The sequence below is a fragment of the Bos javanicus genome, chromosome 8, assembly GCF_032452875.1.
Source record: "Bos javanicus breed banteng chromosome 8, ARS-OSU_banteng_1.0, whole genome shotgun sequence".
NCBI classification, from domain to species: domain Eukaryota; kingdom Metazoa; phylum Chordata; class Mammalia; order Artiodactyla; family Bovidae; genus Bos; species Bos javanicus.
The window spans coordinates 76,894,160-76,916,795 of NC_083875.1; the positions used below are offsets into that span (position 1 = coordinate 76,894,160).

Sequence of the window (22,636 nt, forward strand, 5' to 3'; positions counted from 1 at the left end):
CTGACCTCAGCTATTTCAAGCTATTTTACAGATTCCTTCCACATAATAAAGTGAGATTGGCAATTTGACCAGCTGGGTGTAAAGGGACATTGAAACTAGATATTAAATAAATGGAACAGAATAGATTAAGTGGTATTAAACTATACTGTAGCAAAGAACAGAGAAAGATACCAGATTACTGAGAGCTCGCAGTAAATTCTGAAAAGTTTTTTTGCTGCTGAGCTACAACACTGAAAATCTTTTTTGCTGCTGAGGTACAACACTGGATTAAAAAAAAAAAACCCTCCATGGATAGACACAATTCTGAAATTTTATTACATGAAACACACAATGCTATATGCTACAGTTAAACAGGAAAAAAGATCTCAAAAATTATTTCTAGTCAGTTTCCTAAAGTTTTGCAATGTAGATATTGTTGCCCTTTAGAAAATTCCTGTTTCTTTTATGAATATAATCAATAAATCATATTTCTATGGGGGCAGAGCATACTGAATTGCCAAAAGTTAGAAACAGGACAATTTCTTTGAGATGATGTTCAGATAGTTTTATTTAATAATTGTCTAGTAAGAAGACATCTGTCACTTTACAATAATTGAGGCTTCAGATTAAGCCCTAAAAATTTTTTTGTTCAATCTCAGCTCGATGTCCAATTATCTAAATTTTCACATGCATATGTCTTGCCTGCTCAACTAGATTGTGACTTGAAAGCAGCCACCATGAGACTTAGAGTCAATTTACTTGCCCCAATGATATGGTGTTGATAAAAGGAGAAACAGGATTCAGTAGAAGGCCTTCGTCTTCCAGTCTAATGGCTTCCACCACACCATCCTGCTGCTGCTGCTGCTAAGTCACTTCAGTCGTGTCTGACTCTGTGCGACCCCATAGACGGCAGCCCACCCGTCTCTGCCATCCCTGGGATTCTCCAGGCAAGAACACTGGAGTGGGTTACCATTTCCTTCTCCGTTGCGTGAAAGTGAAAAGTGAAAGTGAAGTCGCTCTGTCGCGTCTGACTCGTAGCGACCCCATGGACTGCAGCTTACCAGGCTCCTCCACCCATGAGATTTTCTAGGCAAGAGTACTGGAGTGGCTTGCCATTGCCTTCTCCACCACACCATCCTACCTGCTTCTAATTCATTTACTCCCTCTCATACAATCTACTCGTTAGTTTAATTTCTACATAAGGTTCCAAACAAGCATTGATGGGTGGAGGGAAGACCCCAAAGTAAAATTCTGGGTGACTTATAACTGTTTTCTGCTCCCGTTAACTTCCTCCTCACCTTACAGCCCGCTGAGGTTATGTTAACCAACTCTGGACTGTCATCTAGTTTTAGTCTGTTTACAAACACTTGCTATTTCAAATGCAGGCACCATGTATCTCCACAGAGACTTTCAGGTTTTATTGGTCAGCTCTGGGACTGTACGTAGCTAAGCCACACATTTGTTTCTCCCTTTATATGTTCATTTTCCTCAGCCACCCAGTGCCAGACATCTGGGCACTCAGGACTGCTCCTGAATGTGTCCTCTTTGCCTTCTTCACTTCTGAACAACTCTTTTTTTCTTTCATTTTTTTTTTTTTTGGAGGGTTAAATCAGGGTAGTCTATAAAGACACACTGTTTGCCCCATAAGACTTGGTCAGTCACTCAGTTTAGTCGCTCAGTTGTGTCCAACTCTTTTCGACCCCATGGCAGAAAGACTCAACTCCCAGTAATGTGTCCAGCATGTTGGGAATGCCCACTTTAACCTTAGTCCAGGACTCCTACTAGAAGGGAATCCCTTCTTCAGATGCAAGGGTGGAGTGAAAAGACTGAGGCCCTCCCCCAACCCAAAACACATGAGGACAGATGGTCCTTAGTCAAGAAGGTAAGAGAATGTTTACAGGAGTCACCTAAACACCTCAGTGAGGTTTCTGTCAGCTCAGAGAAGCGGCCTTTAAGAGGCCTTGTGCTTAGACCAGATCCCACGCACAGAAGTAGAGGGGAGAGACGCCCCAAGAGTTCCACTCCCTCTACAGCGGAGAGCAGCCTGGCTGGGAAGGAGAACAGAGGGGAGAGAATGCCATTCTTTCTTCCTGATGGGTTTACACAGGACTATCCTTACAGGCCACCTGTGTGAATGTGTGTATATCTATGTGTGTCCCATGTATCTGTGTGGGTACATGTATATACAGGGAGTGAGTGTGTTTTCGCTGATGTTTGGACTGTAACATATAAATTATATTGCAAATATAAATTTTTCTTTGGCACTGCATTGCTGTTAAAACCATTAACAAAGTCTGTGTGAGCCAGCTGTGGCTTTCATAAACTGTCTGATGAGAGTCAGGGGCTAGAGGTTTTCAGACTTTCAGTTTAAGCTGGTGAGGAGGGCTAGAGAGAGGGAAAGGAGCACTGCTGAGCACTCGCCATGTGGTAAGGCCAGTGCCAAGGGCATCACCCATGACTCACCCATGAAGTCTCCACACCCTGAGGATGTGAAAATTTATAGCCTCACTTTGCAGATGCAGAACCTGAGACTCAGGGAGAGTAAGTAACCCACCCAGAGTCACTCTCCTGTTAGTGACAAGGTCAGGCTTCAAATGAGAGACAGGCTCTGCCTGCCTCTCTCTGGATGAAAAGTTTCCTGTAGGTTTCAAGTGGCTGGATATAAGATAATGAAACTCTTTGAACAGTTCTGTATGGATCACAGCCCTTGAAAGGTTTATATGATAGGATCATGGGGACATGCTGATGGACTGCTGGCTGATGCTACAAAGTACTGCCAGACTCAGCTTCCCTCATGCTGGCTTAGTTCAGAAGGCTCCAGATTCCTCAGGTTTGGGCAGTCCCCCCATATCATAACATAATATGTTTCATCTTTGTGCCACTCAGTCAGAGAGCCACTTAAAGGACCCCTTCTGCCATGGACAGAGGAAAGACTTTAATACCTCTTCACTGCAATGGCAAGGTTTTCCATTTCTGTGCTCTGAAGTTTGATCTCACGGATAAAGTTCTTTATAACATGTTCATATGGTTGAATGAGTCTTGGCTCCACGAGGTTGATGTTTTGATACAAGGTACTGACTTGCTCTTTTCTGTCCAAAAAAAAATTAAATTAAAAATTAAATAAAACCAAATACAAAAATTCAAATTTCAGAATATGTCTCAGAAAGAGATACATAAGAACCAAGGAAGAAAAATGTAACAACAAAATGACCAGAATGGAGGGAAAACAGAAGTCAGAGATGCTAATACATTATTCTACATATTATTATTATTTTTTAACAGTGAACAGCAACTTCATTTTTTCCCAGCTTTATTATGATTGACAAATAAAAACTGTATATATTTAGGTTGTACAATATGATTATAAAAGGTGTATAATGTGTACAAAGTGGTGATTTAATATTAGAAGATGAAGGCCTTCTTCACAGGGCAGGTCTGATAGGGAAGGATATTTTTTGTCACTGCTGGCTATTTCCTTTCTTTCACACATAGATTTATAGAAAAAAATTAGGCAACCAGTTAATTACTTATAACATGTTCTACCAACCCCTATAAGATGTATTTCAGACTTTATGATCATAAAAGTACATATACCTATCATTTTATAGTCAGTTAAAAATTATTTCATTTATTATTTTTCAATTTGTTAATGTGGTGTATTACATTGATTGATTTGCGGATATTGAAGAATCAAGATAGCTTTGGCTATTCGAGGAAATACAAAAAACCTCGAATAGCCAAAGCTATCTTGAGAAAGAAGAATGGAACTGGAGGAATCAACCTACCTGACTTCAGGCTCTACTACAAAGCCACAGTTATCAAGACAGTATGGTACTGGCACAAAGACAGAAATATTGATCAATGGAATAAAATAGAAAGCCCAGAGATAAATCCACGCACATATGGACACCTTATCTTCGACAAAGGAGGCAAGAATATACAATGGATTAAAGACAATCTCTTTAACAAGTGGTGCTGGGAAATCTGGTCAACCACGTGTAAAAGAATGAAACTGGACCACTTTCTAACACCATACACAAAAATAAACTCAAAATGGATTAAAGATCTAAACGTAAGACCAGAAACTATAAAACTCCTAGAGGAGAACATAGGCAAAACACTCTCCGACATACATCACAGCAGGATCCTCTATGACCCACCTCCCAGAATATTGGAAATAAAAGCAAAAATAAACAAATGGGACCTAATTAACCTTAAAAGCTTCTGCACATCAAAGGAAACTATTAGCAAGGTGAAAAGACAGCCTTCAGAATGGGAGAAAATAATAGCAAATGAAGCAACCGACAAACAACTAATCTCAAAAATATACAAGCAACTCCTACAGCTCAACTCCAGAAAAATAAACGACCCAATCAAAAAATGGGCCAAAGAACTAAATAGACATTTCTCCAAAAAAGACATACAGATGGCTAACAAACACATGAAAAGATGCTCAACATCACTCATTATCAGAGAAATGCAAATCAAAACCACTATGAGGTACCATTTCACACCAGTCAGAATGGCTGCGATCCAAAAGTCTACAAGCAATAAATGCTGGAGAGGGTGTGGAGAAAAGGGAACCCTCTTACACTGTTGGTGGGAATGCAAACTAGTACAGCCACTATGGAGAACAGTGTGGAGATTCCTTAAAAAACTGGAAATAGAACTGCCTTATGATCCAGCAACCCCACTGCTGGGCATACACACTGAGGAAACCAGAAGGGAAAGAGACACATGTACCCCAATGTTCATCGCAGCACTGTTTATAATAGCCAAGACATGGAAGCAACCTAGATGTCCATCAGTAGATGAATGGATAAGAAAGCTGTGGTACATATACACAATGGAGTATTACTCAGCCATTAAAAAGAATACTTTTGAATCAGTTCTAATGAGGTGGATGAAACTGGAGCCTATTATACAGAGTGAAGTAAGCCAGAAGGAAAAACATAAATACAGTATTCTAACGCATATATATGGAATTTAGAAAGATGGTAACAATAACCCGGTGTACGAGACAACAAAAGAGACACTGATGTATAGAACAGTCTTATGGACTCTGTGGGAGAGGGAGAGGGTGGGAAGATTTGGGAGAATGGCAATGAAACATGTAAAATATCATGTAGGAAACGAGTTGCCAGTCCAGGTTCGATGCATGATGCTGGTTGCTTGGGGCTGGTGCACTGGGACGGCCCAGAGGGATGGTGTGGGGAGGGAGGAGGGAGGAGGGTTCGGGATGGGGAACACATGTATACCTGTGGCGGATTCATTTTGATATGTGGCAAAACTAATACAATTATGTAAAGTTTAAAAATAAAATAAAATTGGAAGATTTAAAAAAAAAATTATTTCATTTATTATTATATGACAATCCTCATACCTGTTATTGTTTGTAAAAGCCAAATATTTTGGGGTCATTTCAAAAGAAAAACTGGCAAGACTGGGCAGCTGACCTGCTAGGGGACAAAGGACTGAGTCAGTGAGGCTAGTGGTGTCCTTGACCCAAGTATGGGAGCTCACATGCTGAGTAATACCAAGGGAAGACCATGTGAAGACATGGTTAGATGGCCAGTGACAAGTCAAGGGGAGAGGCTCTCACCTCCAACCCTCCAATACCTTGATCTTAAACTTCTAGCCTTCAGAATTGTGAGAAAATAAATCTCTCTTGTTTAGGCCACCCAGTCAGAAATATTTGCTATCAGAAATACCTAGACAACCATAGCAAACAGTGAAAGTTTCCAAGGTCATATACTGATTGAATGGTGGAGTTGGGATTCAAACTCAATTTGATACTACAGATCACATGGCCAACCATTACATTATATGGCTTCCTAGTGGTGTCAAACATCTGAAACTTGGCAGAAGAAATGGGATTCAAACTCGTTCCAATAACTATGAAACACTGCAAAGTGTCAGGTATATATCAACCCGAAGCTTAGTTAAGCATGGCCCTGAGGTGTGTCCATGTAGCTATAAACTCTCCCAGGGTTTGCTCTTAAAAATAAACTGCTTGATGTGTGTAGAGGCCAATTATGATTCAAAAGAATGGCTCATGTGAAGTATTATTAATAAATCTGCAGGAATATGTCAATTTATTTGGTGATACGAGGTACTCATTCCTATCAGAGCTGAGTACAAACACTGCCCACAGTAGTGAGCCTTATATTAAAGGGCAGCAAAAAAAAAAAAAAGTCTACTTTTAGATTGTCCCGTACTTTAATGGATCACTAACTTCTTTACTGACTACCAGTGGTATACAAAGCATTAAAACTTTCTTGTTAATAGGAACCTGCCTGTGAAGGATGGCCATTAAGATGGTGCTCTGTGACAACCTAAGGGGTGGGATGGGGAAGGATGTTCAAAAGGGAGGGGACATATGTATACCTATGGCTGATTCATGTTGATGTATGGTAGAAACCATCACAATATTATAATTATTCTCCAATTAAAAATAAAATAAAAAAAATAGTCACCAAGAGTCCTTATCTCTTGGATAACTGCACAGCAATAAAATGTTCAGAAGTAGATGTCTCATAAGATTCCCTGAATTTCTGAAAATTTCTAAAATAAGAAAGAAGCATAATGTATGTACATTCTCTTGGGTCCTTTGCTGGTCCTGGTATTATACAGAATGTCAGGAATAGTTTACAGTGAAGGGTACAAATAGGTTAATTGTAGGAATGTCTGCCATTAGCAGGAAATATGTTACATGGTTAACTGTTGTATCAGGGACTAGCTGAGATCTACCCTGCTTCTTTTTTTTGTTTGTTTGTTTTGTTTTAATTAATTAATTTTAATTGGAAGCTAATTACTTTACAATACTGTAGTGGTTTTTGCCATACATTGACATGAATCAGCCATGGGTGTACATGTGTTCCCCATCCTGAACCCCCTCCCACCTCCCTCCCCATCCCATCCCTCAGGGTCATCCCAGTGCACCAGCCCTGAGCACCCTGTCTCATGCATAGAACCTGGACTGGCAATCTATTTCAGTTCTAATGAGGTGGATGAAACTGGAGCCTATTATACAGAGTGAAGTAAGTCAGAAAGAATAACACCAATACAGTATATTAATACATATATATGGAATTTAGAAAGATGGTAACAATGACCCTGCTTCTTTTTATAGGGGAGAACTGATTCTTCAGCACCTTAGGCAGGTAGGTGGGAGCCATGTGACTAGTTGTGGCCCATGGAATGGGAACAGAAATGATGTGTTTGCCACTTCTGTGCTTGGTTGCTAAAATCCTTTGTAAGATGCTAGCTCGAAGCTAGCTGATATTCATTCTCATTATCTCTTTCTTGTATCTATTTTGTTTGCACTCTCACACCCCTGCCCTCTCTCCTCCCCATCCCCACCACTATCTGTCTCCTCCTTTGTCTCTCTCCTCCTTTCCTCACCCTCGCAGCTGAAGTGAAAATCTCTAGCATGGCCAAATATGTGATGAAATGTGTTTGGATCACCTCACTGAAAGACACTGCCTGACTACATCAATCTTCCCAACATGAGAGAAAGAAGTTAGTATTTTGTAGAGCTTAAGACTTGGAAGTTCTTTGTAAAAGTCAACTTGGACTTAAAAAGTTGGCATTACACTTTCCTATTTTGTTTTTTTAATCATCATCTTCCAGATTAAATTACCTTCTTCCTTCCTTCCTTAATAGCTTCATATTAACTAAACAATAAAACTGCTATGACGAAGGTAAATCTTTACTGCCACCATCTACTCTCTTCCAAAGGAATAAAAGACTATTCTGAAGCATTTATATAGTGAAGCAGACATTTATTAAGCTCCTTGTATATGCAGTCCTGGGGTGATCTCAGCATTTACATGTACTAGTCACTTAACGTTCATGACAACACTATGAAGACGTTACCACTGGTATGCTATTCACCACAGAGGAAAGGAGGTGAGTACCATCCTGGTCTCAGAGCCAGGATTCCAATTCACCCCACCTGGCTCCAGAGTCTAGCTCTCAGGGAAGAACTATCTCTAGGCCTAGAGTAAGCACTAATGTGCTGTTCAAGGGTCCGAAGGGCATACTTCCAATAAAAAATATTGATGTACCAAGATGTTTTGAAAATTATTTTAGAGGAGGATAGGTATTACCACTATAAGGACCATCTATATTACAAAGGGACTCCTTTAAAGAATGAAGGCATGACTAAGACTAAGATGAGATAACCTTACCAATACTTATTTACCTAAAGCTATCTGGGGAAAGCACTACTGTACACAGGGGGCACACTTCCAACTCCCGCTCCTTTTGCCTGCTTGCTTCATCTAGTCCGTATCTGTGAAACTAGAGAACCACTGGGATTATGCCAAGAGACTGGAATGAAGTGCAGTTGGAGATTTTCATACCTGATGCAAAAAACAGAACAAAAACAAAAAATACTTTATCTGAACAAAAGATGATACGTGGTCCCTTTATGTAAGACCCTGTACAGGCAGCTAAACACCTACGGATTCTTCAGTTCAGCAGGCTGGGCACCATTACTTGGTGCCAAGACAGTCTTTTGTTCTGCTGCCAAGAGGACAGGAGTCCCCAGCGTCCTCACTCCTGATGTCAAAGGTTAGACAAGCAGACCGCATGACAGTGTATACATAGCTCTTGTTTTCTCCTGGCCCTGACCCAGGGTGGTACCTCTGGGTGCTAAGAAGGGTGCCCAGTAGTGACAAGGCTCTGAACATTTTGAATTCATTAAATCCAGGGTCTCATATAAGACAACTGGGCTTGGATTCACAAACGCCGTGCAGACCTGTTTACAGGTGTACTGGACAAATACTGGGTAAAAATTCAGGGTTGCACTGTATGTGTTAATTAGCCAAGATGAAAAAAGGTTTTTTTCTTCTGTTCAGAGAGAGTTACTCACTAAAAATTACCTAATTTATATGTTAAGGAAAGAGATCAAATGAAGTGAGAAAAACACGCCCTGGATTACCAACTGGTTTTAGATGTCTAAAATCCGAGCCTTTTCATCTTCTTATTCGATAAATTACAAGACTTTGTATGAAAGACAGTGCTAGAGGCAAACTGCTGATGAAAAAGTCACAACTTAAAAATGTAAAATTATCCCTGGAAAATAGACATTGTAAATTGTAAATATTTCCATTAAAGCTGAGAGGGAAATTGTCTGAATTTAGGAGAAAAAAATTGGTTATCATAAAATGGGTAAAAAAATTTAAAGGTCACACACTTCCACAGGATTAACGTTTTACATATTTAATATTACATATTAACATAGCACATATTTGTCTATGTTTATATATTGGTAATGTAGTAGGGCCTCAGATGGTGGAGAATCTGCTTGCAATGCACGACACCTGGGTTTGATTCCTGGCTTGGGAAGATCCCCTGGAGAAGGGCACGGCAACCCAGTCCAGTATTCTTGCCTGGAGAATCCCATGGACAGAGGAGCCTGGTGGGCTACATACAGTCCATGGGGTCCCACAGAGTTGGACAAGACTGAGCAACTAACACACAATGTAGTAAGGCCAGTATTCAGAATGCCTGGACCCCTTTAGTCTCAGGACAACCTTGGGAAATAGTCAAGTACAGGCAACACCACTCTAGGCTAAAGAACATGGTGAACCAGTAAGGTTGGTAGGAAAAGTTGGCCCTTAGATTCCACATCTTGCTGTTTTAAGCATTGAAATACAGAGCTAAACTACTTATTTAAACTATAAGTTATATATATTTAAAACTTTAAATGACTTTCTGTAGACAAAAGCAAAGAGTATTCAATGCCAATGTCTACATCATTCTACATTCAGTTCAGTTCAGTCGCTCAGTCGTGTTCGACTCTTTGCGACCCCATGAACTGCAGCACATCAGGCCTGCCCTGTAATCATTCTACATTAGGGATGGCTGGAAGACTGATGCTATGACCCTAACATCTGGGCATGGGAAATGAAATACCCACACAATCCAAAGGGCACTATGTTAGATCCTGGAAATAAAATGCTAAGAAACAGACTGAGTACCTTCCCTTATGGGGCTCACAATGAAGATTAAGTATAAGATGCTCTGACAGCCCAGAGCAGGTGAACGAGACCAAGCCTTGGGAGATGATGACCTGAAACATGACTAGATGTGAATGAGGCAGAAGTGGGGTATAGGTAACTTCTCCCAGGAACCAATAACCATAGGCTGAGGGAGAAGCAAGGGAGGGGCCAGAAGAAGTTCCTGTAAATGGAAGAGGCTGGGGAGCTTGGAGTAGGGGAGGGGCCAGCAGCATTAGATTGGGAGAGGTATTAACAGGAGCAAGGGACTGTACAGAGACTGAAAGCATGGTAAAGATAAGACATGCAAGGGAGCAGTTATTTTGAGAGGGTGGTAAGACACTGGAAGGTTTGAAGGAAGAGATGACACGATCAAGTATACATCTTAACTATTCCCATCTTCACAGAGTTCTGGCTGAAGCAGAGAATTAAGCAAAGGATTGTGAAACAAGTTTACAGATACAAAGGTAAACCTCAGTCTACTGTAATTTAATCCAGCAATGTGGGGCTTCAGGAATTTTCATGAGCTTCTATTTTCCTTTATTATAGAACATGTAAAATTATAGACAACTAAATGGCAGAAGTGAAGAAGAACTAAAGAGCCTCTTGATGAAAGTGAAAGAGGAGAGTGAAAAAGTTGGCTTAAAGCTCAACATTCAGAAAACTAAGATCATGGCATCCGGTCCCATCACTTCATGGCAGATAGGTGGGGAAACAGTGGCTGACTTTATTTTTCTGGGCTCCAAAATCACTGCAGATGGTGACTGCAGCCATGACATTAAAAGATGGTTACTCCTTGGAAGGAAAGTTATGACCAACCTAGACAGCATATTCAAAAGCAGAGACATTACTTTGCCAACAAAGGTTTTTCCAGTGGTCATGTACGGATGTGAGAGTTGGACTATAAATAAAGCTGAGTGCCAAAGAATTGATGCTTTTGAACTGTGTTGTTGGAGAAGACTCTTGAGAGTACCTTGGACTGCAAGGAGATCCAACCAGTCCATCCTAAGGGAGATCAGTCCTGGGTGTTCATTGGAAGGACTGATGTTGAAGCTGAAACTCCAATACTTTGGCCACCTGATGCAAAGAGTGGACTCATTGGAAAAAGACACCGATGCTGGGAAAGACTGAGGGCAGGAGGAGAAGGGGACGACAGAGGATGAGATGGTTGGATGGCATCATCGACTCAATGGACATGGGTTTGGGTGGACTCTGGGAGTTGGTGATGGACAGGGAGGCCTGGCATGTTGCGGTTCATGGGGTCGCAAAGAGTCGGACATGACTGAGCGACTGAACTGAACTGAAAATCTGATTGTATAGACAAACACATCAATGGAACAGAAGAGACAGCCCAGAAGTAGACTCACGTAAGTACAGTCAGCTGAACTTTGACAAAGGAGCAAGGACAACACAATGAAGCAAAGATAGTTTCAACAAATCATGCTGGCACAATTGGACAGCCACATGAAAAATCATGAACCTAAATACAGATTTTATAATCTTCATAAAAACTAGCTTAAAGTGGATCACAGATCTGAATGTAAAATGCAAAGTTATCATCTCTTAGAAGAGAAGCCTAGGAGAAAATCAAAATAGGCTTGGATATAGCAATGCCATTTTAGATTAACACCAAAGGCATGATCCAAGAAAGACGTAATCAATAACCTAGCCTTCATTAAAATAAACTGCTCTGCAAAAGACAATGTCAAGAGAATGAGAGGATAAGTCAAAAGCTGGGAGAATATATTTGTAAAAGAAACATTTGATAAAGTTATCCAATATATAAAAAGAACTCTTAAACTCAGCAACAAGAAAAACGACCTGATTATAAAATTGGTCAAAGACCTTAATTGATACGTTATCAAAGAAGATATACAGATGGCTAATGAATATGAAAAAGATACTCTACATCATATGTCATCAGGGAAATACAAAAGATAACAATGAACTATAACTATATACATATTACAATGGCCAAAATCCAGATCACTGATAGCACTAAATGTTACTGAGGATGTGGAGCAACAGGAATTCTGGTTTGCTGCTACTGGGCATGCAAAATGGTATAGCCATTTTGAAGACAATTTTGCAAATTGTAATAAAACTAAATACTCTTTTACCATATGATCCAGCAATCGATTTCCTTGGTTTTTATCCAAAGGAGATGAAAACATAAGTCCACACAGATTTATTCTTACAGCAGACTTATTCATAACTGTCAAAATTTGGAAGTGACCAGGATGTCCCTTAGTAGGTGAATGAATAAACTGTGGTATGTCCAGACAATGGAATATTATTCAGCAGCCAGACAACGGAATATTTTTCAGCATTAAAAATAAATAAGCTATCAAGCCATGAAAAGATAGGGAGGAACTTTAAATATATATTACTAAATTATTGTTGTTGTTCAGTTGCTAAGTTGTGTCCAACTCTTTGTGAACCAATAGACTGTAGCATGCCAAGCTTCCCTGTCCTTCACCATCTCCTGGAGCTTGCTCAAACTCATGTCCATTGAGTCAGTGATGCCATCCAACCATCTCACCCTTGGTCGCCCCCTTCTCCTCCTACCCTTAATCTTTCCCAGCATCAGGGTCTTTTCCAATGAGTCAGCTCTTTGCATCTGGTGGCCAAAGTTCAACTACATGACGTTGTCAAAAAGGGAACATTTCGAGGCAGTAAAAGTATCAGTGGTTGTCAGTGGTTGGAAAGCGGGGAGGTATATGAATAGGTGAAGCACAGAGGATTTTTAAGGCATTGAAGATACTTTGTATAATACCATAAAGAAGGGTACACATCATTGTACACTTGTCCAAAGACACAGAATGTACAACAGCGAGATTGAACCCTAATCTAAAATAAGGAACTGGGTGATGATGTATAAATATAGGTTCATCAACTACAACAACTGTACCAATCTGGTGGGAGTTGTTGCTAATGAGGGAGGCTGTGTACGTGTGGGAGCAGTGCGGTATATGGGAGATCTCTGTATCTTCCTCTTAATTTTGCTGTGAACTTAAAACTGCTCTAAAATATAGACTTTTTAAAAATCTGATAGTTATTTTTCTCTGGGAGTAAGAATAATAAATATATTCCTATTCAGGTAACACCAGCAGATGTTTTTAGTTGCCTTGAACAAACCAGACTGTCATATGTCAATTGAGGGGACATACAAGTTAAATGAAAATGAATGATTTCAAAATGTATTTTCATTACATAGTACACGTACTTTCAGAATAAGCCCAACTAAGTGGAAAATAAATTCCAGCAGCCAAACTCCAGCAGTGCTGCTAGAACAGGGCAGCATTAGTTCCCGGCATTAATTTAAGGCTTGCTTTCCAGACAGGATATGCCTCTGCCTGCTAACAGCCTAGCGCCGGCTGCCTGTAACTGGAAGTGATTCGAGTCTCTGTTCTCACAATAGGTTTGGATCTTCATTAACTCAGTTACAGAACTGTGACTGGCTCTCCCTTCTAGAGAAAACAAACAATGGTCTATTCCACCTGGTGCTGCTCCCCCCAGACTGGGAAAGACATCCAGCAGTTGCCTGGGCTTTTTCCAGTTGTTTTGATGCTACAGAGTCAGAGGATGACCTGGTCCAGGTATTCAACCACTGTTGAATCCCTCAGTTCCCCCAGCCCGAATACACCTCCTGTAGGTAAAATTCCTCCTGGGTTCATGCCACCCTCAAAATATCTTACTTGCCTAAGTACTTACAGGCAGTGAAAGGTCCCTGGAGGAGGGCACGGCAACCCACTCCAGTATTCTTACCTGGAGAATCCCATGGACAGAGGAGCCTTGCAGGCTACAGTCCATGGGGTTCACACAGAGTTGGACATGACTGAAGCAATTGAGCATGCACACAAAAGTACTTATTTGGGTAACAATTCCTCGTAAAGGCTTAAAATGGAAACTTCTGGAAGAACAGCCTGTTAACGAGATGTATTAAAAGTCCAGAAATATTTCAAATTGAAAATTGCTTTCTATGTAAAATCACTGAAATTTAGTTTCAATGGGAGTTTGCCAATGGAGGGAGGAAGACAGAGCCAGCAAGAGGCACTGTGCTGAAGGTTTAGAGATGGCCCACATCTAACAGCTGAGGGCTTCTGAAGTCAGGAAGGAATAGCGCATGGGGTATGCCTGACAGCCTGGCTAAATTCAAATGCTTCCTCAGCACGTCCTGGCTTGACCCAGGGCAAAACACTTAATCTCTTGAGCTCCAGTGTCCTCAGGTACAATGTGGGTATAGTACTGGAATCTACCATGAAAATGAGGATTAACTGTACTGAAGTACACTCAACAGCACAAGGCACGCTGTAGGTAATTGGTAAATGTTAGCCATTGTTATAATCTGTTATACTTTTTGACTCTTCTACTCAAATGAATTAGACAGAAGTAGGTGGTAATTTCCTGTCTGCTTCTATCAATACATTGTGTTTTGGAAAAAGGCTGAAAGGAAGAAAGTTGTGTGGTGTGGAAGCCCCTTGGACAGAAATGTTGTCTTCTGGGACCAGTGCAAAGGAAACTGACAAATGAGAGCTGGGTCACACTTGAGGTCAGTCTGCAAAGCGTATATAGTCCAGGGGTCAGTACAGATATAAAATATTACCATCTTTGCTGTTACTACTTAACTCTGCTATTGTAGCATGAAAGCAGCCATAAACAACAATCAATGAATGAGCTTGGTTGTGTGCTGATAAAACTTTATTTATACTAACAGGCAAAGGGCCAAATGGGCCTTACTTTGATTCCTTTTATAGTCTATTAGCATAAGGCCCTGAGCACAGGAATGGGGATGGGGCAATGCCCAGGAAAATAAGCCTTTGCTCACATCTTGATCCTTGGTCCATACCACATTTTTTCATTTATGGACATCACATTATCAATGTGCTTATATATGCAGACAGTAAACAGGGCTTCCTTTGTAGCTGAGTTGGTAAAGAATCTGCCTGCAGTGCAGGAGACCCGGGTTGGATTCCCGGGTTGGGAAGATCCCCTGGAGAAGGAAATGGCGACCCACTCCAGTATCTTTGCCTGGAAAAATCTCATGGACAGAGGAGCCTGGTGGGCTGCAGTCCATGGGATAGCAAAAAGTCAGGCACGACTGAGTGACTAACACTTAAACAGGCATATGTGGGAATATGCACCTTTTAATTTCAGAATTCTTAACTTATAATGCACATCCATTCTCCCAATATTTCTCTTCTATCAATTTACCTCAAGTCAAGTAAAATGTAGGCATAATCTAGTAATGTTAGTGCAATTAGGTGTATTATAGTTTTTTTTCACTGAAAATGTCTATTTTGGCAAGAAAGAGAGGGATTGGGAAAAAACTAAAGAGTGTTATGTCAGTTTCTATGCTAAATTTTCCCTTCAGATGACATCTATCACTTCTCAAGTTTGCCAGGAACAATTTCAGTTTAAGCCTGTTGTCCTGTATTCAGTCCACTTTAGTATTTATCATTTCGCCTTTTCGGTAATCAAAAAGTTACATTAGCAGTAACTGTTATTATACCGTACATTGAAGTTATTAACAGCTGTGTTAAAATAAGCCAAGATGAGTTGGTGGATGTGCGCTTTACACCTTTGCCGTTCAGCTGGTAGTGAGACATCCATGCAGTTGGAAACATTCTCATTAATGTGCAGCTAAATCAGAAGACAATCAGTGATAACTCATCTCTCCTCTCCTGACTCTCTCCAGACACAAGATAACCACGATTTTCCTTTCAGGAGTGGGGAAACAGGAATACTCACTGATAAAACAAATTAAGCATAGACAAGAGAAGCCGGAGACAGATCACTCCTACTGGTCTCAATGCTGATGAGAATGATGGAGAGGGTTACCCTGCAGGCCACCGGGAGAACCTGCCCGTTGTGCTGCTACCTGCAGATGCACAGTGCTGCAGGGCAGCCTTTCAGCCAAACTGACAGGAAATTAGGAAATTACAGGCACAGTGTATGTGAAATGGGTAGAGAAAACAGAGGGTGGAGAGTCCTGCTACAGAGCAACAGACAGTAACTAGAGCGTCCTTGCTATTGTGATTTAACCATTTTTAGTATGGCTTAATTGTATCAGTAATGCTTTTTATATTTGGAAATAAATCCTTTTAGAAGCAATGTCTTCACAAAACAAATGTGCATGCCTAATGCACCAAATTTCCTGTCTTTAATAAAGATGGTGATAAATGTATAATTCGCTTGAAATATTTAACTATGACAACTAAGTATAATGTGGTGCCCTGGATGGAATGGGAGAAGGCAATGGCACCCCACTCCAGTACTGTTGCCCGGAAAATCCCATGGATGGAGGAGCCTGGTAGGCTGCAGTCCATGGGGTTGCTAAGAGTCAGACATGACTGAGCGACTTCACTTTCACTTTCCACTTTCATGCATTGGAGAAGGAAATGGCAACCCACTCCAGTGTTCTTGCCTGGAGAATCCCATGGATGGAGAAGCCTGGTAGGCTGCAGTCCATGGGGTCACACAGAGTCGGACACGACTGAAGGGACTTAGCAGCTAGATGGAATGATGGAACTAAAAAAGGACACCAGGGAAAAACTGAGGAAATCTAAATAAAGTATGGACTTTATTTGCTAATGATGTGTCAATATCATTTCAATGACTTTAACAAATGTACTACACCAATGTAAGATGTTAACAATGGGGGAACGTGGCTACAGGTTATATACGAACTCTCTGTACTGTCTACACAATTTTTCTGCAAATCTGAAAAGATTCTTATAAGCATCTTTAAGATTCTATAAGCTTAAAAAAAATGGAGAAGGAAATGGCAACCCACTCCAGTATTCTTGCCTGGAGAATCCCGGGGACAGGGGAGCCTGGTGGGCTGCCATCTATGGGGTCACACAGTTGGAGATGACTGAAGCGACTTAGCAGTAGCAGCAGCAGCAGCAAGCTTAAAAATAAGCTTATAGGGGCTTCCCTGATGGCGCAGTGGTAAAGAATCCACTTGCCAATGGAAGAGATGCAGGTTTCATCCCTGATTTGGTTTTTTTGTTTGTTTGTTTTTGTTTTTTTGTTTGTTTTTTTTTTCATCCCTGATTTGGGAAGATCCCACATGCCACAGGACAACTAAGCCTGTGGGCCATAAGTACTGAGCCTGCACAGTGCAACTACTGAAGCCTGAGCACCCTAGAGCCTGCGCTCTACAAGAGAAGCCAGCACAATGAGACGTCTACACAACGCAGCTAGAGGGGAGCCCTCGCTTGCCTCAACGAGAGAAAAGCCTGTGCAATAACAAAGACCCAGCACAACCAAAACTAAATAAATAAAATAGAAAAAAATAAGCTTATAAAAAAGTCTGTCAACATTTATTTTCCATATGAACCAGACGACACAAATCAATCTGAAGAAGCATCAACATCAACATCTTTTAAATTTACACCTTGTATCAAAATAAAATGAATTTGAAAAGGCCTATAATTTTGAAGCATCTACGTATGGGAAAACATTCAAGGGTTTTCAATGGAGACAACTTACTTGATAAGTCTTGTCTCATAAAAGCTAAGAAACTTGTCAAGATATTTGTCAAAGAAAGTACTTTGAAGGGAGGCAAAAACATAGAATTTGTGACAATCAAGGGCTGAAATATTTACAAAAGTCAATATTTATACATGTCAATCAAAAGAAAAATAGAATTGAGAATATCTTCCATTTTGTAGAATTTGCTCTAAGCTTATCACATAATTTGCTCTTAAAGTGCTCTTTAGTCCTTGTACAGAGAATACTTTTCTTAATTAAAATATTATGACCTACAGAGAAGAGTCAATTGCTGATTCCAACAATTTCAAGTTTAATAATCATAATATATAACTCTAAAAAAGATTATAAGCAATTTTATGGGGGAAAAAGCATGATAAGGTCACATTGAAAAATATTTATATTCTTCAGAAAAGTATTAGAGGTACACATGAAAAAGTAACTGATTAAAACACTTACCTGTTTTCCAAAACTAACTATTCTGCTTATGTAATTTTAAAATATTCATGGAATTAACAAAAGATTTTCTTTGTGCTAATACACCTAAAATTTTTATGTTTAGAAATAACTATTTTTTATTTATTAAAAAACTTTTTATACAGAAATCTTTTAAAGGACAACATATATAATAAAAATAATTTGTCAGACAATAATATAATATTTAGATAATATTAGATAATTTTAAGTATATTAGTCCTTCTCATTTTATTCATAGGAAAATTCTGGTTTGGAAACTCATTCTATGGCCACTCTACTTGCCTATCTCATCTACTTCAACTTTCCCATTTTCTAAACACTCTTAGGTGCTCACACTCCCAAGTATTTTGCACCATGCCCAACACACAATACATAAATTTTCAACAAAGGCAACAAATGTATTATCTTAGTTGATTTCACATTATCCCATCCCTTAACATTTTTTTTTTCAATTTTTGAGACTGAAAAGAGTTGGGAAACAGCTTTATCTTTTAATATTACTCTATGACCAAAACCCTAACTTTTTGCATTTCCTACCTAGAAACCAAACCCTGCTTATCAGTCAAGGCTCTCCCAAAAGTCACCGCTTCCATGAAGCATGCCCTGACTGATTCAACCACAAGAAAATTCTTCCCCTGCCACATTTTATCTGAAACTCTATGTACTGAGTTTTTTGTGGATGTCTTATATCTTTCCATATCTCTTGAAGCACTCAGAGATCTGACCAGCAACAGATCCTGCATGAATGAGTGAATGAGGCTGGAACCTGGGGAAGGAGGACACAGTGGGAGGTGAAATAAAGAAGGTAGAGCTTTGTTTGGATCTGAGGCAGGTGAAGGACTCTGTCTTACGGAGGGCAAAGAAGACAAGTGGTGAGGAGGGATCGGAGGGGACTTCAGGGCACAGGATCAGGAAGGAGACACACTATGGTGAATTTGATTGCCAAGCTGAAACAGGTCAATCCCCTTCTGAACACAGTGAGAAAGGAGAGATTCTAGAAAACACACCAGACTGCATCTGAAATCTACAGGCAAGAGATTTCAAAATCTACACTCCTCTTCAACCTGCTGGCCGCCTTTTGCCTTGATTTGATTTTCACCTTTTTCTTTTCACGTGGTTTCCAGCAGGGGAAGTGTCCAATATTTGCTATGTAACATTTACTAAGAAAGCTGAAGAGAGTCAGAAATGGTCAACTGGAGAAACTGTCCTGGGAGGATTTCTAGTATTTCTGATACACAGAGGCCCTTTCATTTCCCTCCACCTTGGACTTGCGTTTCTGTGGGTTGAGGATGCTGAAATCAGAACTCCAAGCTGAGTGGGCTACAACAATGCTGTGAATTCCAAATACATTTCAAGAAATTAAACTAGGATGCATCTTAAACAAAGTAATATTTATACTTAAGTTTATAAATACTATTACATATATATGTGAATTTCAAAAACATGAATTAAATCACATGATTTAATGAAGATCAACATGGACTTAAAATATTGTATTACATAGATAACTCATCACGTTTCTATAGAAGATAAGGATTGGCTTGTCTTTCTAAAATCTCCCAAACTTCTTAACATACTCCAGAATCATGAGTTCCAAGAAAGAACTCATTTTCTCTCCTAAAATTAGCATATTCTGGGATATAAGTGTATTCTGTTACCTCAGCAGTAAATTTATTTCTTGAATTCGTACTTTAACATACATTGAATACCTACTACTAACTACTGAATGACTAGCATTTCACTCTAAATTATTATTGATATTATAGAACTGTTAGGTGCATAAGCTATAGTCACATTTTCTTCAACAGTTAAATCTCGACCTTAAGCTTGAGTATACATCATACTGGCAAGAAGATCTGTTGGAGATTACACACGACTTGCTCTGGACTTCTTTAAAGTTTTTCTCACAGGTTGTAAGAATCTGCTCTGAAAATCATGTAATTAAATGAGAATTTCTTTTCTATTAACATGGCATCTTTGAACTATCTTAAAACTATTTGTAAACATTAAGTATTTTTTTTAGTTATTGTATAAAAATAACACAGAAGAATTTTTAATCAACTTTTAGAATCATTGCCTTTACCTACCTACCTTGCAAGATAAACCAATAATGGTCTTTCAGTCTCTCTGTGCAGAGGTGGACCAAGAAATATTAAACTGAAACAAAATTAGTTGTAGAGATTTTCTTACAAATCTTCTTGAACACACTTCCCCTTTAAAATAAAATGTTGTTGGGACTTCCCTGGTGGTCCAGTGGTTAAGACTCCCTCTTTCAATGCAGGGGGTAGAGGTTCAATCCCTGGTTGGGGAGCTAAGATCTCACATGCCTTGCAGCCAAAAATCCAAAACATAAAACAGAAGTAATGCAACAAATTCAACAGACTCTAAAAATTGTCCACATTAAAAAACCTTAACATAAAATGCTGACATCTTCAATTTCAACATTCCAACAGTTAAAACCCTTTGAGAGGTTCTTGGTCTCATTCAACAATGCCTGGGGTGTATTCTCCACAAGGTGGAAGTTTCCTGAGATAAGAGGAGGAACTTTGCCCTTCATTCCTTCCCTAGCAAACTGCAGGAAAGTTTAATTACTTTTCATTTGGTTTTCTGAAGAACTATAGGGTGATTTTCTGAAATGTGATTTAAAAAAATGGTAGCCAAAAATCCTGTTGAAGTGTGACTTTCTTACACTATACCAGGATCGGTTGTGCTGAAAAGAGTCTACTTTTGTGCTCCCAGAGCCACAACCCATGAAAAGAGCAAATGATCTGCAGATTCTCAAATCCTATCTCCTGATGGAATCTAACCTCAACCACTCAGGAGAGCCAAGCAAAGAAAAACCAGTCTTAACTGAGTCATCATCTTAATTCACTGGTTCATTAGATCATGAAAAAGCAATTTCAGTCAGCTGTGCATTTACATTTATTTCAGTTTACATTTTTCACACCAAACTTTTATCCTTCCCTGTTTTCCAGGTCTTGTTCCTGAGGTATGAGCTACCCTCTCTCAACAAGGTGGGCAACATCCCTTCTCAGCAGTACAAATAGCCTAATAGCTACAAAACAAAATGGAAATAAATGCTGAATGACTGCTTTAAATACAAGTGATACTGTATTTAGTATAACTAAATACAGTAGGAGCTGTAAAAAGGTTATTGCGATAATCCACAAGTGGCCAAGAGGAACCCACACAGCAGTAGTATCTGTTTACCTCCATGTATAGTTTTTGTAGCATTTCCCCAACACTCAAAAAAAAAAAAAAAAAAAACAAACATTAAAAATAATTTGAATAACAAACCTTCGGGCTAGGGGCCCAAGATCCAGGTGCAAGCTCACATCTTTTCAGACTCCTGTGGATTCATCTCAGCTCTCACATGTATTCATAATAATATAAATGCATGTTTTGTGCTTACTTTTCTAGATGGTATAACTTCTACAAAGACAATTTAGAATTGCAGTGTCTACCTTGGGGAACTTTCAGAATGAATACAAGGGGGCAAGGAGTTAAAATATAAATAAAAATGGAAGAGGAACAACACTACAAATAATAATAATTTTAAACAAGGGCAGCATTCCAGCTATCTGAAACTCAGGTACCTGGCACCATAAAGAATTCAAAAGAAGACTGAAAATCAAGAAACTGTGAACAGCAGCCTATGAGCCACTTCGCCTTGGCACAGGAATAACCTGCATTCAAAAGGGGGTTTTAAAACACAATTCTAGTATATCTGATCATTTTGCTTTTCTGCATCTTCAGCATACTAAGGTGCCCAGGAAGGACGGAAGGAAGGAGGGACTGACAATAGTAAGTGCACAGAAAATGCACACAGGAACTCAAAGAGCCAAGCTGGACTGCCATCCCCACAAATGCTGGGGACACGCTACACCAAAGTCCAGGATGAAACTTGACTCCATAACGATGACCCTGAGTTAGCAAGGAAAGCTGAAGTTATTTTGTAAACAGTTATTGAAAGCAAGGCATTGGGTGGGGTTTCCCTGGTGATCCAGTGGTGAAGAATCCTCAAGGGACACCGGCTTGATCCCTGGTCTGGGAAGATCCCACTTGCCACGGAGCAACTCAACTCATGCACCACAGCTACTCAGCCTGTTGCTCTAGAGCCCAGGAGCCACAACTACAGAGCCCACGTGCCCTAGAGCCTGTGCTCCACAAGAGAAGCCACCGCACCACAACTGCGGAGTAGACCCCACTCTCTGCTACTAGAGAAGGCCCGCATGCCGTAGCGAAGACTCACCACAGCCAAACATTAAAAAATAAATCTTTTTAAAAAAGGAAAACAGAAAGCAAGGCATTGTGTGAGCCCATGTGCTGACCAAAAGATGTGTGCCAGATGGCCCACTGCAGCACGATATGTAATAGCCACAAAGTAGAAATGACTCAAATGGCCACGCACTGTGAAGTGGATAAATAAGTTGTATCTTCACACAGTGAATACTCTACAGCAGTGGGAATGACAGAGCTACAAGCACAACGTTGAGTGTGAGAAGCCAGACCATGTAAAAGGAAAAACACATAGGAGATCAGGCCCGGAGGTCAGGGAGGGACTGTAGTGATTGGAAGGGAGCACAGAGGCTTCTAGGTAACATGCTGTTTCTTTTTTAAGTTCTTTTTAAACATTATTATTTATTTTTAATTGGAGTATAATTGCACTACAACGG

General features: G+C 39.9%; 1 protein-coding gene across 2 annotated transcripts in view; it reads right to left on the minus strand.

Annotated features, from left to right (window-relative positions):
• Positions 1-22,636, minus strand: part of RASEF (RAS and EF-hand domain containing) — a 90,765-nt gene that overhangs the window by 51,496 nt on the left and 16,633 nt on the right. For both annotated transcript variants that reach the window (XM_061426012.1, XM_061426011.1), the window contains exon 2: positions 2,922-3,068. In XM_061426012.1, coding sequence (XP_061281996.1) covers positions 2,922-3,068 — 147 coding nt within the window. The remainder of the gene's footprint in view (positions 1-2,921; positions 3,069-22,636) is intronic.